The sequence below is a fragment of the Pristiophorus japonicus genome, chromosome 8 (genome assembly GCF_044704955.1).
Source record: "Pristiophorus japonicus isolate sPriJap1 chromosome 8, sPriJap1.hap1, whole genome shotgun sequence".
In the NCBI taxonomy this organism is placed as follows: Eukaryota; Metazoa; Chordata; class Chondrichthyes; family Pristiophoridae; genus Pristiophorus; species Pristiophorus japonicus.
In genome coordinates, this window is record NC_091984.1 from 48273086 (window position 1) to 48289094 (window position 16009).

At 45.4% G+C, this 16009-nt stretch overlaps 1 protein-coding gene across 5 annotated transcripts in view; it reads left to right on the forward strand.

Annotated features, from left to right (window-relative positions):
- eif2b3 (eukaryotic translation initiation factor 2B, subunit 3 gamma) overlaps nt 1-16009 on the forward strand; it is a 171475-nt gene that overhangs the window by 26688 nt on the left and 128778 nt on the right. For 2 of the 5 annotated variants that reach the window (XM_070886754.1, XM_070886758.1), the window contains exons 1-2: nt 11138-11263; nt 13028-13186. In XM_070886754.1, the coding sequence (XP_070742855.1) occupies nt 13039-13186 (148 nt within the window). In that variant the 5' untranslated portion in view covers nt 11138-11263; nt 13028-13038. The other 3 variants (XM_070886757.1, XM_070886756.1, XM_070886755.1) reach the window with 2 other exon arrangements.

Consider the following 16009-nt stretch of genomic DNA (forward strand, 5'->3'; position numbering starts at 1 on the left):
TGTTTTTACCACCAAAGTGGATAACCTCACATTTATCCACATTATACTTCATCTGCCATGCATTTGCCCACTCACCTAACCTATCCAAGTCGCTCTGCAGCCTCATAGAATCCTCCTTGCAGCTCACACTGCCACCCAACTTAGTGTCATCCGCAAATTTGGAGATACTACATTTAATCCCCTCGTCTAAATCATTAATGTACAGTGTAAACAGCTGGGGCCCCAGCACAGAACCTTGCGGTACCCCACTAGTCACTGCCTGCCATTCTGAAAAGTCCCCATTTACTCCTACTCTTTGCTTCCTGTCTGACAACCAGTTCTCAATCCATGTCAGCACACTACCCCCAATCCCATGTGCTTTAACTTTGCACATTAATCTCTTGTGTGGGACCTTGTCGAAAGCCTTCTGAAAGTCCAAATATACCACATCAACTGGTTCTCCCTTGTCCACTCTACTGGAAACATCCTCAAAAAATTCCAGAAGATTTGTCAAGCATGATTTCCCTTTCACAAATCCATGCTGACTTGGACCTATCATATTACCTCTTTCCAAATGCACTGCGATGACATCCTTAATAATTGATTCCATCATTTTACCCACTACCGATGTAATTCCCTGTTTTCTCTCTCCCTCCTTTTTTAAAAAGTGGGGTTACATTGGCTACCCTCCACTCCATAAGAACTGATCCAGAGTCAATGGAATGTTGGAAAATGACTGTCAATGCATCCACTATTTCCAAGGCCACCTCCTTAAGTACTCTGGGATGCAGTCCATCAGGCCCTGGGGATTTATCGGCCTTCAATCCCATCAATTTCCCCAACACAATTTCCCGACTAATAAGGATTTCCCTCAGTTCCTCCTCCTTACTAGACCCTCCGACCCCTTTTATATCCGGAAGGTTGTTTGTGTCCTCCTCAGTGAATACCGAACCAAAGTACTTGTTCAATTGGTCCGCCATTTCTTTGTTCCCCGTTATGACTTCCCCTGATTCTGACTGCAGGGGACCTACGTTTGTCTTTACTAACCTTTTTCTCTTTACATATCTATAGAAACTTTTGCAATCCGTCTTAATGTTCCCTGCAAGCTTCTTCTCGTACTCCATTTTCCCTGCCCTAATCAAACCCTTTGTCCTCCTCTGCTGAGTTCTAAATTTCTCCCAGTCCCCGGGTTCTCTGCTATTTCTGGCCAATTTGTATGCCACTTCCTTGGCTTTAATGCTATCCCTGATTTCCCTTGATAGCCACGGTTGAGCCACCTTCCCTTTTTTATTTTTACGACAGACAGGAATGTACAATTGTTGTAGTTCATCCATGCGGTCTCTAAATGTCTGCCATTGCCCATCCACAGTCAACCCCTTCAGTATCATTCGCCAATCTATCCTAGCCAATTCACGCCTCATACCTTCAAAGTTACCCTTCTTTAAGTTCTGGACCATGGTCTCTGAATTAACTGTTTCATTCTCCATCCTAATGCAGAATTCCACCATATTATGGTCACTCTTCCCCAAGGGGCCTCGCACAACGAGATTGCTAATTAATCCTCTCTCATTACACAACACCCAGTCTAAGATGGCCTCCCCCCTAGTTGGTTCCTCGACATATTGGTCTAAAAAACCATCCCTTATGCACTCCAGGAAATCCTCCTCTACCGTATTGCTTCCAGTTTGGTTAACCCAATCTATGTGCATATTAAAGTCACCCATTATAAGAAGTAGAGAGATTTAGGGAGGGAGTTTCAGAGCTAAGCTGCTGAAGGCATGCCACCAATGATGGAGCGATTAAAATCGAGGACATTCAAGCGGCCATAATTGGCGGAGCGCAGAGATCTCGGTGGTTATAGGGCTGGAGGAGATTACAAAGATAAGGAGGGGGCGAAGCCATGGAGGAATTTGAAAACAAGGATGATAATTTTAAAAGGCGCTGCTTAACTGGGAGCCAATGTAGGTCAGCGAGCCCAGGGGAGATGGGTGAGCGGGACTTGGTGCGAGTTAGGACATGGGCAGCAGAGTTTTGGATGACCTCAAGTTTATGGAGGGTAGAACTAGGGAGGCTGGCCAGGAGTGCGTTGGACTAGTCAAGTCTAGAGGTAACAAAGTCATGGATGAGTGTTTCCGCAGCAGATAAGCTGAGACATGGGTGGAGACGGGCGATGTTACAAAGGTGGAAATGGGCGGTTTTAGTGATGGAACAGATATGAGGTAGGAAGCTTAACTCGTGATCAACTATGACACTAAGGATCCGAACAGACTTGGTCAGCTTCAGATAGTTACCAGCGAGAGGGATGGAATCAGTGGCAAGGAAATGGAGTTTGTGGCGTGAACCGAAGACAATGGCTTCAGTCTTCCAAATATTTAATTGGAGGACATTTCTGCTCATCCAGAGAAAGGAAGAGCATCCGAAGCTAAAGCTCCCTGAATTACAAAAGAAATAGGGATCGAAACTGCCCTTTCCTTCAGGCCTCTTACCACTGCAAATCGCTGGCTACGCTGCAGAGTGGAGTTGCCGCCGACTTTTCGTGGAATGGCCGCTGATAGACCAATTGCCCTTCCGAGGTTTCCTGGCGGTGCCCCGATCCCCCCTCTACCGCTCCACTGCTGCCAATGCGTGTTAAGTGCGTCATCACCGTGCACACCGCCGATCTACTCCCCCGACGGCGAAATTCCGCTCTGAAAATCTTTGCCCCGCCCGGCGGTGCCAAAACAGGCTTTTCCCTGGTGGTCCAGTGAGGCTGTGGCCTTCTGCAACGGCGGTGAAGCTCCCCTTAAAGCGGTGGACCTACTGCCGCTGCTGCCATGTTTTTTATTGTCGTTCGACTGCTATGTCGGCCTGACAATTATGCTGGCACCCTCTCTTGGGTTCCAAGCCGCTGGCCCGGCCAAAACCCTCCCTGGTGGTCCAGTGGACCGAAGTTCTAAAATCACGAAGGCTCGCCCCTTTAAATGAAGTGGAGAGCCGTGGTGATGCGACGCCATGATACCATCATCGCGGCGGTGACTCCACACCCTCCCAACTTCCGACCCTCAGGTGTTGCTTAAGTGTACTCACCGCCCCCACTAGGAGCAATTTCTGGATCCAAGTAAAAAAAAAAACAAACAAAGAGCGGAATTTCGTTCAAGAGGTGACAAAAACACACAAAACTGGCTGGGAGCACCCCGTTTCAGGCAGGGGGCAGTTTCGGCCCCATAATAATTATTGATTAAAATGAGACAGAAAAGGGAGGCTTATGACAAATGTAAGGTTCATAATACAGCAGAGAACCAAGCTGAATATGGAATGTAGAGGAAATCTAATAAAAGAGAATGAATGAGGGGCAAAGAGAGAGTATGAGAATAGATTAGCAGCCAACATAAAAGGGAACCAAAAGTCTTAATAAACATATAAATAAATAGTAAAAGGGTAGTCAAAGCAAATGTGGGGCCGATTAGGGACCAAAAAGGCAATATTCTTATGGACCAGAGGGCATGGCTGAGGTATTAAATGAGTATGTTGCATCTGTCTTCATTAGAGAAAAGGATGCTGCCAAAGTAATAGTAAAGGAGGAAGTAGTGATATTGGATAGGATAAAAATAAAGAGAGGGGTAAAATTCGATAAGGCCTGAAAATGGGCGCCAGCACCACGATATGAGATATGCCCCTGCCCGTTCAGAAAGTGCAGGCAACACGTCAATTTGATGCTGCCTGCTAATTTACATGATAGGAGCGCACAGCCTAGCGACTAACGCATTGCTGACAGGCTGTGTGCTCAGCAGGGATCTGAAGTTCGCATCGCTGGAGCGAGACTGCCTTCACTTAAAGCTAGTCTGTTCCTTTTCAAGGCAGTCTCTAGCCCTTAAAACTGAACTGCCCACTGAAAAAAATTAAAAATCATTCAGAACTAGTCTGAAAGCGGCTTCTGCAAAAAATAAATTAAATTTAAAAGATTCAGAACCAGGCAGTCTGCAGCTCTTAAAGTTGAACTGTTGCACATAAAAAATGCTAAACGTGCTTCAGCACTAACACAAATAGCTGAACAGGCCAGGGAAAGGGCACCCAGGATCTCAGATGCAGTACTCCAACTTTGTGCAGGGGGACAAAACGGGAAGAGAGGTCCTCTACCCACAGGGGTTCCAGGAGTCCCTCCAGAAAGAAGGATGTGGGACCAGATCACCGAGGCTGTCACTGCCAGCAGTGTTGACCCCAGGACCTGGCTCCAGTGCCCAAAGAAGTTTTATGACCCAAGACCTCTGGTCAAGCTCAGTGACTGCATCTTCAGAGCCCCTCCTAGAAAATTGCACCACAAGCCTCACACACTGCTTAATGCACGGCCCCACCCCTCATCACTCACCTACCAACAATCTCTACTAGACATGAGGCACACCTCATATTCCTAACTTCACCTCGTCCCCTTGGAGGAGACGGTGCTGGCCATTCTTGGCAGGGGCATGGCTGAGCCCTTGGCCAGTGGCGGGGCTGAAAGAATACAAGATGTCACTATCTTCATACGTTATCTTCCTCCTCATATCCCACTTCCCCCTCACTCATGCAACTATAGCCCCTAGGACTGTGAGCATTTGATATTCTCAGAGGCCTTCCTTTAACATCGGAAGCCTTGCAAGCAACCAGCAGCACCTTGCTGCACACTTTAACAAATGTTACACCCCTGTTTATAAAAAGGGGAGGGATAAACCTGGCAACTGCAGGCCAGTTAGTCTAACACGTGTTGGGGAAACTTTTAGAGACAATAATCCTGGACAAAATTAATTGGCATTTAGAAATGTATAGGCCAATAAATGAAAGTCAGCACGGATTTGTTAAAGGCAAATCATGTTTGACTGACCCAAGTTCTTTGATGGAGTAACAGAGATGGAAGATGAGGGTATTGCAGTTGATGTGGATTTCAGTGGACTTTCAAAAGGCGTTTAACAAAGTACCACATAATAGAAACATAGAAACATAGAAAATAGGTGCAGGAGCAGGCCATTCAGCACCTCTAGCCTGCTCCGCCATTCAATGAGTTCATGGCTGAACATGAAACTTCAGTACCCCCTTCCTGCTTTCTCGCCATACCCCTTGATCCCCCGAGTAGTAAGGACTTCATCTAACTCTCTTTTGAATATATTTAGTGAATTGGCCTCAACTACTTTCTGTGGTAGGGAATTCCACAGGTTCACCACTCTCTGGGTGAAGAAGTTTCTCCTCATCTTGGTCCTAAATGGCTTACCCCTTATCCTCAGACTGTGACCCCTGGTTCTGGACTTCCCCAACATTGGGAACATTCTTCCTGCATCTAACCTGTCTAAACCCGTCAGAATTTTAAACGTTTCTATGAGGTCCCCTCTCATTCTTCTGAACTCCAGTGAATACAAGCCCAGTTGATCCAGTCTTTTTTGACAGGTCAGTCCCACCATCCCGGGAATCAGTCTGGTGAATCTTCGCTGCACTCCCTCAATAGCAAGAATGTCCTTCCTCAAGTTAGGAGACCAAAACTGTACACAATACTCCAGGTGTGGCCTCACCAAGGCCCTGTACAACTGTAGCAACACCTCCCTCCCCCTGTACTCAAATCCCCTCGCTATGAAGGCCAACATGCCATTTGCTTTCTTAACCGCCTGCTGTACCTGCATGCCAACCTTCAATGACTGATGTACCATGACACCCAGGTCTCGTTGCACCTTCCCTTTTCCTAATCTGTCACCATTCAGATAATAGTCTGTCTCTGTTTTTACCACCAAAGTGGATAACCTCACATTTATCCACATTATACTTCATCTGCCATGCATTTGCCCACTCACCTAACCTATCCAAGTCACTCTGCAGCCTAATAGCATCCTCCTCGCAGCTCACACTGCCACCCAACTTAGTGTCATCCGCAAATTTGGAGATACTGCATTTAATCCCCTCGTCTAAATCATTAATGTACAATGTAAACAGCTGGGGCCCCAGCACAGAACCTTGCGGTACCCCACTAGTCACTGCCTGCCATTCTGAAAAGTACCCATTTACTCCTACTCTTTGCTTCCTGTCTGACAACCAGTTCTCAATCCACGTCAGCACACTACCCCCAATCCCATGTGCTTTAACTTTGCACATTAATCTCTTGTGTGGGACCTTGTCGAAAGCCTTCTGAAAGTCCAAATATACCACATCAACTGGTTCTCCTTTGTCCACTTTACTGGAAACATCCTCAAAAAATTCCAGAAGATTTGTCAAGCATGATTTCCCTTTCACAAATCCATGCTGACTTGGACCTATCATGTCACCATTTTCCAAATGCGCTGCTATGACATCCTTAATAATTGATTCCATCATTTTACCCACTACTGAGATCGTGGACGTTTTAGCAAAATTAAAGCCCATGGGATTAAAGGGACAGTGGCAGTGTGGATGCAAAAGTGGATAAGGGACAGAAAGCAGATAGCAGTGGTGAACAATTGTTTTTGAGAGTGCCAACCCTACAGCTCCATGCACAGCCTGGCAATGCCAAAAGGTTAATGAAAATAGCTACAGTTGAAGTCATGACAATTTGATTTTCCACTACATTCCCATTGTAACTACTTTTTTTTAAAAAAGTATGTCATAAGTAAGACCATTGAGTTTCAGTTTTCACAGAACAGCAAAATGAATTGATGGAATGTGAGCCCAAAACACTAATTCAAATCCTGAAATATAATGCAATGTAAAGAATTTTAACTGCAGTCACCCTGAAACAGTGGCTTTGGTCGTAGTGTTTATTCAGGGTTGTTTTTTTTTAAAGATGTATCTTGGGTTTTTTTGTCGGTGTTTGAGTTGTGTAGGTGAACAGTGCGTAGGGAACCACAGCAGTTGTTGTGCAACGAGGGGCTCTGGGTATCTCTGGAATAGATTGCTCAGTTTCAAGGCAGACACAAGACACTGAACACCAAGCACACGTTAGAACTGCAACAACAACTTCAGTTTTAAACCCCAGAAATCCAACATTTAAACCCTCAGAAATCCAACATTTAAACCCTCAGAAATCAAACATTTAAACCCCAGAAATCAAACATTTAAACCCCAGAAATCAAACATTAAAACCCCAGAAATCAAACATTAGAACGCTCAGAAATCAAACATTTAAACTCCAGAAATCAAACATTTAAACTCCAGAAATCAAACATTTAAACCCCAGAAATCAAACATTTAAACCCCAGAAATCAAACATTTAAACTCCTAGATAAACCTACAGCTTCCCTCTGTGCCTATCTTGGCATCCTACGAATGTCCATCGAGGCACTCGTCACTACCCCAACTGTCCCATCCTACTCTCTCACTGACCTTCCCACCCAGTGCACCCACTGGGGGCTAATCTTGCTAATCTCCCTGTCCAACTCACCCTTCCCCACCCCCCCCCCCCCCCCCGCCCACAGCGCTGATCCTGTGGACGCAGGCAGTGGGGCAGCCATCACCGACCCGCTTCGCATCTCCTCCAGAACAGCCGTTAGCTTGCAAACAAGGCCCTTCCCATCCATGAGCTTATCGTGGATGATGGCATCGACATCATGGCCCTGACACAAGAAACCTGGTTGAAGGATGATGACACCTTACCTTTAAATGAAGCCTCCCTGCCTGGCTAAACCTTCCACCACTTGCCCCGCTCAGACCGCCATAGTGGCAGTGTAACTCTCATTAGCAAGTCACACCTTGGTTTGTCTGCCTATTCCTCCAGCACTTTCTCCTCCTTTGAGCATCTCACTCTATTCCACCCCTCTTACCTCTCATTTAAAATTCTCGTTCTTTACCGATATTTCTTCACTACTTTCCTCCCTCTGCCTCTGCACCGAGAGACTTCTCATCCTCGGTGATTTCACCCGCCATCTAAATTCATCATGCTCTCTCTCCTCTGAGTTCACTCACCTCCTATCCTCCCTTAATCTCTCCCTCCATGTAATCTTCACCAACCCATTATTCATGGCCACCCCCTTAACCTTGACATCTCTCGTGGCCTCGCTACTCCCAACATATCAATCACAGATAAGACCATCTCTGACCGCTTCTTCGTATTGCTCTCCACCCACATCCCCTTCCACCACCGCCCCCCCCCGCCCTCCGCCAACCCTATCTCCTTCTGTGCCTGCTCCTGGAAACAACTCTTTCCTGACTCTCTTACATCATCATCGTCATAGGCAGTCCCTCGGAATCGAGGAAGACTTGCTTCCACTCTGAACATGAGTTCTTAGGTGGTTGTACAGTCCAATACGAGAGCCACAGTCTCTGTCACAGGTGGGGCAGATAGTCGTTGAGAGAAGGGGTGGGTGGGACTGGTTTGCCACGCGCTCTTTCCACTGCCTGTGCTTGATATCTGTATGCTCTCGGCGACGAGACTCGAGGTGCTTAGCGCCCTCCCAGATGCACTTCCTCCACTTAGGGCGGTCTTTGGCCAAGGTCTCCCAGGTGTCAGTGGGAATGTTGCACTTTATCAGGGAGGCTTTGAGGGTGTCCTTGTAATGTTTCCACTGCCCACCTTTGGCTCGTTTGACGTGAAGGAGTTCCATGTAGAGCGCTTGCTTTGGGAGTCTCGTGTCTGGCATGTGAACTATGTGGCCTGCCCAGTGGAGCTAGTCAAGTGTGGTCAGTGCTTCGATGCTGGGGATGTTGGCCTGGTCGAGGATGCTAATGTCGGTGCGTCTGTCCTCCTAGGGGATTTGTAGGATCTTGCGGAGACATCGTTGGTGGTATTTCTCCAGCGACATTTTATAACTGCACTTGTGAACTCCCAACTGTCCAGACTTTGGCCCTCCATTCACCATGACATTTCTGCGGCTACCGATCTGCTCAATCACACCTTCACCACCATCTTTGATGCCGTAGGCCCTGTTAAAACAATTACTCTCGCTCACCCTAGCCATTCCCCTTGGTACAGTCCTGATTTTCACTCCCTTAAGTCCAGAGGACGCAGACTTGAACGGATATGGCGGACAACTGGCTTAGCCATTCATCGCCAGATATGACTGGACCACATAAAGCACTATCAGGTCCTGTTCTCGCCTGTCAAAATTCGCTCATCGAATGTAAAGATAAACCCCGGCTTGTATTCATTCTCCACTGTTAACCGTCTATTTAAACCCTTCGCTCCAGTCTCCACCCTCACCTCTGACAATAAGTATGAGGAGCTCATAGAATTCTTTGTCTCTAAGATTGAGACCGTCAGTTTGGCCTCCTCTGCCTCTTCCCTTCCCTTCCTTCCCCTAGCTCACCGGGCCAAACTTTCTCTAAGAATGCTCCCTGCCCTAGACTCACATCTTTCCCCAACTTCTCTCCGATCTTCCCTCATGACCTTTCCGAGCTCATCCTGTCCACGAGACCCACTTCCTGCTCCCTTGACCCTATTCCCACCAAACTGCTGACCACCCAACTTCTTTTTCTGGCTCCCATTTTAGCTGACATTGTTAACGGTTCCCTCTCCTCAGGTACTGTTCCCCCTCTTCCTCAAATCTGCCATCATCACCCCTCTCCTCAACCCCTCCATCCTTGCAAACTACCGCCCCATCTCCAACCTACCTTTCCTCTCCAAAGTCCTTGAACGTGTTGTCACCTCTCAAATCCATGCCCATCGTTCCCGCAATTCCATGTTTGAATCCCTCCAATCCGGATTCCGCGCCTGCCACAGTACCGAAACGGCTCTCATCAAAGTTACAAATGACATCCTTTATGACTGCGACAAAAGCAAACTATCACTCCTCATCCTTCTTGACTTATCTGCAGGCTTTGACACGGTTGACCACTCTATCCTTCTCCAAGCCTCGCCACCATCGTTCAGCTGGGTGGGACTGCACTTGCCTTGTTCCATTCTTATCTATCTAACCGTAGCCAGAGAAGCACCTGCAACGGCATCTCTTCCCACCCCCACATCGTTACCTCTGGTATCCAAGGATCCCCTTGGTCACCTCCTATTTCTCATCTACATTTTGCGCCTTGGCGACATTATCCAAAAACACAGCATCAATTTCCACATGTACGCTGATGACACCCAGCTCTACCTCAATACCACTTCTCTCGACCCCTGCACGCTCTCTAAATTGTCAGACTGCTTGTCCGACATCCAGTTTTGGATGAGTAGAAATTTTCTCCAATTGAATATTGGGAAAACCAAAGCCATTGTTTTCGGTCCCTGCCACGGACTCCGTTCCCTAGCCACTGACTCCATCCCTCGCCCCAACTTCTGTCTGAGGCTGAACCAGGCTGTTCGCAACCTTGGTGTCATATTTGACCCTGAAATTAACTTTTGACTACATATTCACAGCATAACTAAGACTACCTACTTTCACCATAACATCGCCCGTTTCCGCCCGCTTCGCCTTGTCTCAGCTCATTCGCTGCTGAAACTCTCATCCATGCCTTTGTTACCTCTAGACTTGACTATTCCAGCACACTCCTGGCTGGCCTCCCACATTCTACCCTTCATAAATTAGCTGCCCGTGTTCTAACTCGCACCAAGTCCCGCTCACCCATCACCCCTGTGCTCGCTGATCTACATTGGCTTCCAGGTAAGCAATGCATCGATTTCAAAATTCTCATCCTTATTTTCAAATCCCTCCATGGTCTCGCCCCTCCCTATCTCTGTAATCTCCTCCAGCCCCACAACCCCTCCGAGTTGTCTGCACTCCTCTAATTCTGCCCTCATGAGCATCCTTGATTATAAATCGCTCAACCATTTATGGCCATGCCTTCTGTTGCCTGAGCCCCAAGCTCTGGAACTCCCTGCCTAAACCTCTCCGCCTCTCTTTCCTCCTTCAAGATGCTCCTTAAAACAGACCTCTTTGATCAAGTTTTTGGTCACCTGCGCTAATTTCTACTTATGCGGCTAGGTGTCAAACTGTTTTATCTCATAATACTCCTGAGTAGAGCCTTGGGACGTTGCTCTACGTTAAAGGCGCTATGTAAATACAAGTTGTTGTTGTAGAAATTCACCATTTAATATCCAGAAATCAAACATTAATCTCCAGAAATCCAACATTTAAATCCCTAGAAATCCAACATTTAAACCCCAGAAAACCAACATTGAAACCCCAACATGTAAACTCGCTCTCCCCGTGACGGCTTTGCGGCAGGTCTGTGTTTTGCGACACGGACGGAGGCTGCCGTGTTCCGTTGGCAGAGCGAGGCTGCGCCATAGAAACCGCGAGAAGGTAAAGACCTGGGCACGGAGCCGAAGCCGGGGATAGGGACCCGGGCTTGAACCCGAGCCTGGTCCTGAACCCGCGGGAGAGGGACCCGCTCCCGAGCACGAGCCCGGGGAGAGGGGAGACGAGAGGAACCTGAGCCCGCGGTGGGGAGGGTGGAGAAGGGGCTGCTGAGCGGGGAGGTAGGGTAGGGGTTGGTTGTGGGGAGTTAGGGTAGGTGTGGGTCGAGTTAAGGTAACGGGGTTGGGGTGGGGGAGTTAGGGTGGCAGGGGAGGGCTGGAGGGGGAGTTTGGGTGATAGGGTAGTGCTGGGTTGGGGTGGCAGGAAAGAGGTCGGTTTGGGGCTGTTTGGGTGGCAGGGTAGGGGTCGGTTTGGGGCTGATTGGGTGGCAGGGTAGGGGTCGGTTTGGGGGTGGCAGGGTCGTGGTTGGGGGAGTTAGGGTGGCAGGTTAGGGGTGGGGGAAGTTAGGGTGGCCGTTTAGGGGTGGGAGAGTGATGGGGTTGGCAGGGTAGGTGTAGGGGTTGGGTGGCAGGGTGGGGTTGTTAAGTTGGTAGGGGTGGGGGAAGTTAGGGTGGCGGGGTAGGGGTGGGGTTTGCAGGATGGGGATTGGTAGGGGTGCCCCTCACACTGGGTAGTGGATCCATCAGCATTGAGCATGAATAATATAAATTGAAGCTAGACAAGAATCAAATAAATCAGGTTTTTCTGGTGATTGAGCATAAAATAATGTCAAAATAATCTAAGTAGCCTGTGATCAGTGTGATAAATCACAGAGCCATGGAGAATTGAGAAACAGTTCCCTATAAAAGTGAATTAAAGATAGCAAGAAATCTTTATGTACAAAGAACCATCATGATAAGTTCTGACATTTCTCCATGTAATATAGAAGTCCCTCTTAGAGCCTCTATCAAAACAGTATATGTTACTTTTATGCAGCGTAATACTGGGCGTAGAGGCCTTTGATGTTGAAGAATTGTGATTCCGGGCTTCCACATTATATCACATATCAACAATTTGCATATAGATAGCACATTTAACAAAATAAACTTGTCCCAAGGAGCTTTACTGAGGCAAAAATAAAAAGGAACAAATGCTAAACCATGGTGGAAGAATTTAGGAGAGATGGCTGAAAGTTTGGTTGAAAAGATTTTAAGAGGGAGAGGGAAGTAGTGAGGTGCTTAAGGAAGGCATTCCAGAGAGTATGACTGAAGTGGTTAAAGACTTTGCCATTAACATTTGGGTGAAGGGAGGTAAGGGAACGCACAAAAGGCTAGATTTGGAGTCCCAAAAGATGTGGAAGAGAATGTTAAATGTAATACTAGAAGTTGTGGAATTAGGGTACAGCAAAGCTATATTGGGATTTGAAGTGATTTTAAATCTACTGTGAGGGAGGACAAGGAGCCAGCGTGGAGTCATACAGATAAGCCTCGAGGGTGCGTAGAACTTAATGTGGGACAAGATGCAGGCAACTGAGTTTTGGACAAAGTTGGAATTTATTGAGGGTGCAGGGAAGGAGGTCACTGGAGAAATTGAATAAAGGTGGTGAAAGTGTGGATAATTGTATTAGGGGTGATTAGGATTGGAGGTGAGTGAAGTTCCAGAGTTGAAAGTAAGCAGTTTTGGTGATGTCGAGGTTATGGGGTATGAAGCTCAGCAATAGATTGAACAGGATGCCAAGGTTTTGCAAGGCCTAATTAAGGCTGAGCAAGTGGCTTATGACAGGATGGTGTTAATTGTCTTCATGCTGTTTTTGACAATCATAACTATTGTACCATTCCCATAGTTGAGGTTTTTCACCTCTAATATGGCATGGAATCATAAATTAAATGCCTCAATTGAAAGTTGTAGGACACCTACATTACAGTTCTTTGAAAGCTAATGTATTTATTGTTTAAATATATATTTTATAGAAAGCCATAAAATGGAGTTCCAGGCAGTGTTGATGGCAGCCGGTGGGGGCTCCCGTATGATGGATCTAACCTCCAATATCCCAAAGCCCCTCCTACCAGTTGGAAACAAACCACTGATATGGTATCCTCTAAACCTTATGGAAAGACTTGGATTTGAAGGTAAGCACTGTCTCCTGCACTTAAAAGGATAACTGCAAAGAATGGCAAATCATGTATAAGTCCCAACATAAATTCAAAATAACTTGTTATTTCCGTGCTCTCTATCAACATCACACTTACGACCCTCCCTTGGGTTGCTGAGCATTGATGGAGCACAGGGATGCTCTTATTTTGCATCCATTCCATAGAATTGGATCAGATGTGTTAACAGAAAAATTGTAGCCTTTGCTAAAACATGGTTACACACCAGTCCACCCTGAAGAGGGACTGCACTCGAAATGGCAACTTCTCTATTCTCTTCACAAATGCCTTTTCTAAATAAACCAGTGTCAAACAAAAGCCAAGAAAAAGTACCCCCTTTTGAGAGAGGCATAACTAATAAAGAACGAAACCATATATAAAAACAAAGGAAACTTATAAACTTAATTATTATTACCTGTGTTCACTGTGCACTCCAATCCTTACGGTGCTCATCGGTTGTAGAAGTTTAAAATCCTACGGTACTAACCAAGCCTAAATCGGCTCAGCTTCCGAGTCCAAACCGGATCGGGCACTATTTTTTAAAAACTTGGATTTATTCAACATTAAACATATTTACAACATTGTGATCATTCCTTTGTACCATACGTAATTCCTTTACCAGTTTTTAGCTACAGAAATTATTAAAGACATTGACACCACCGTCATTGTTCTGTCAGAGCATCCTGGAAGCTGACTGAGCTGCTATGAATTTCCTGATTTTTTCTGTCTTTAAGAACATAAAAAAAGCAGGAGTAGGACATATGCCCCCTCAAGCCTACTCCGCCATTCAGTATGGTCATGGCTGATCTACATCAACTCCACTTTCCCGCCCTATCCCTTAATGCCCAAAATTCTATCGATCAGTGTCTGCGGTATTTTGCTTTTTATTCGTGTGTTCTTTACTCTTGCTCCCAGCATTTCTATTTCTAAGTAGCTCTTTTATCTCTCCCATTTTTTTAAAACTAGATCTGTTATTCGCTTTTATTCCCATTCTTGACATTTGTGAGATTTTTTACTGTCAGTAAGTTTTTTCTCATACCACTCCGTGTCTGTTTCTAGTACACTTTGCTGTTTGGTTATAAGTTCCCTTCCCCAGTATTTAATGATTTTTTAAGTCTTTCTCTCACTTTCTTTCTCTCTCTCTCTCTCTCTCTCTCTCTCTCTCACAAAGTGTTTCTACTTTTCTGTCCCAAGACTCCTGCCCACAATATAATTATGATTTTTTTACCTTTCCTAACTAACATGGCCTTTGCTATGCTCTTCATTGTTGCTGCCCTAACTCCTCATTTCCTGCTCAGACCTCATCACTCTAATCTCTTAGTGCAAACTTCTCATCACCAAATTCTTTCTGTCACTTTTCATCACTTTTACCAACCAGTTGCCACGGTAACCTATTTTCTACTTACTACTTATCAACTTTTCCATAGCCCAATTGTTTCTTTCCTCCCCTGCTATTTCATACTTCAGCATAACTCCCAAACCCAATCGTCACATTCAACTTTGCACTTCCACTCAAATCAGCACAGAACTAACATAAGAATGCTAAATTTTCTTGTTAAAAAAACTTTGTAAGCAGTGCTTATCCTCTCCATTAGAAACACCATTTTTGTGGTGTTTCTATAGCTTGTTTTGAAACGTGATATTTCTCCGTTTTCATCCTTGACTTTCAGCACCTTGCATTGCTTATTGCTTTAAGTGAAGTAGGAGTGGTGCTGGGAGTTGAGGGTGCCTCAGCCTTTACAAATCAAAGAATGACTTTGATCAGAAGGCAGTTGTCGTGGGATAATTTTCCCACGGCTTATTTGAGACAAGTACTTGAGGATAAAGCCTGTATGACCTTACAGGCAGCATTGTTCAACCCATGAGATAACTCTCAGCATGTGATTTTGTAGGCTGTATTTTGAACACTATGCAGATATGTCAGATCATATTTGTGAGCCAAATTTAAATGGCAATCAAAAAAAATGAGAGCCGCAGATAAATTGCATGTTACTCAAAAGAAATACACAGCTTTGACCAGCAGGGAACGTGGAACAATGAAGGAGCTCTGGAAATTAATTAAATATGAATTAGATTTAATAAATTCAGACAAAATTCTGACCAGTGTGCTGTTGTACTTTAGCACTATATTGTATTAATGCACAGATAAATCTGCAATATTTAAATTCAGTTATTCACTTTTTAAGTAAATTTTTATAATTAAAAAAAAATCACAGCTATTCTCAAGTCATATTTCTTTACTATTAGTGCCCTGCTTACAAGGGTGAAGATGCCTAGTAACCCCCTAAGTTGTTACAGATGGCAGTGTTTATGTTTGGTATTATGCAAGTTGTTGGTAGACCAGAAATCTGCCGGCATTATTTTTGATCCTGCAAGACAAAAGTTCATAATGACACAAGCTTCAGAATTAAAAAAAAACATGCTAGTCCTTTTTTTTAAAAAAACAAAATAAAGGTGGCATTGCTGGGAGAAGGGGGATTCTAATAAGACAGGAGTGTTGTAAATCACACTCAATTGTTATGAGCACACTGCATGTTAAAACTGAGGCTGCAGAGAATTTACTGTTCATGGCTAATTAATCAAGCTTATTATTGTACAACATTATTCTAGAGAGTGTTTTCATTTGTTTCGGTACTGGTGTCTTATTTGTAAGCGGATTCCCAGAGGAGGTTCTGATACTGTAGATATACCTCTTTATCAAAGTCACGCATGCTGTAAAGTTACACATCTGCATGACAGATACTTTCAATTCAAATAGGTTTTGTCCAGAATTGCATTTTTGGGAGGTCAAAATGACCTTGA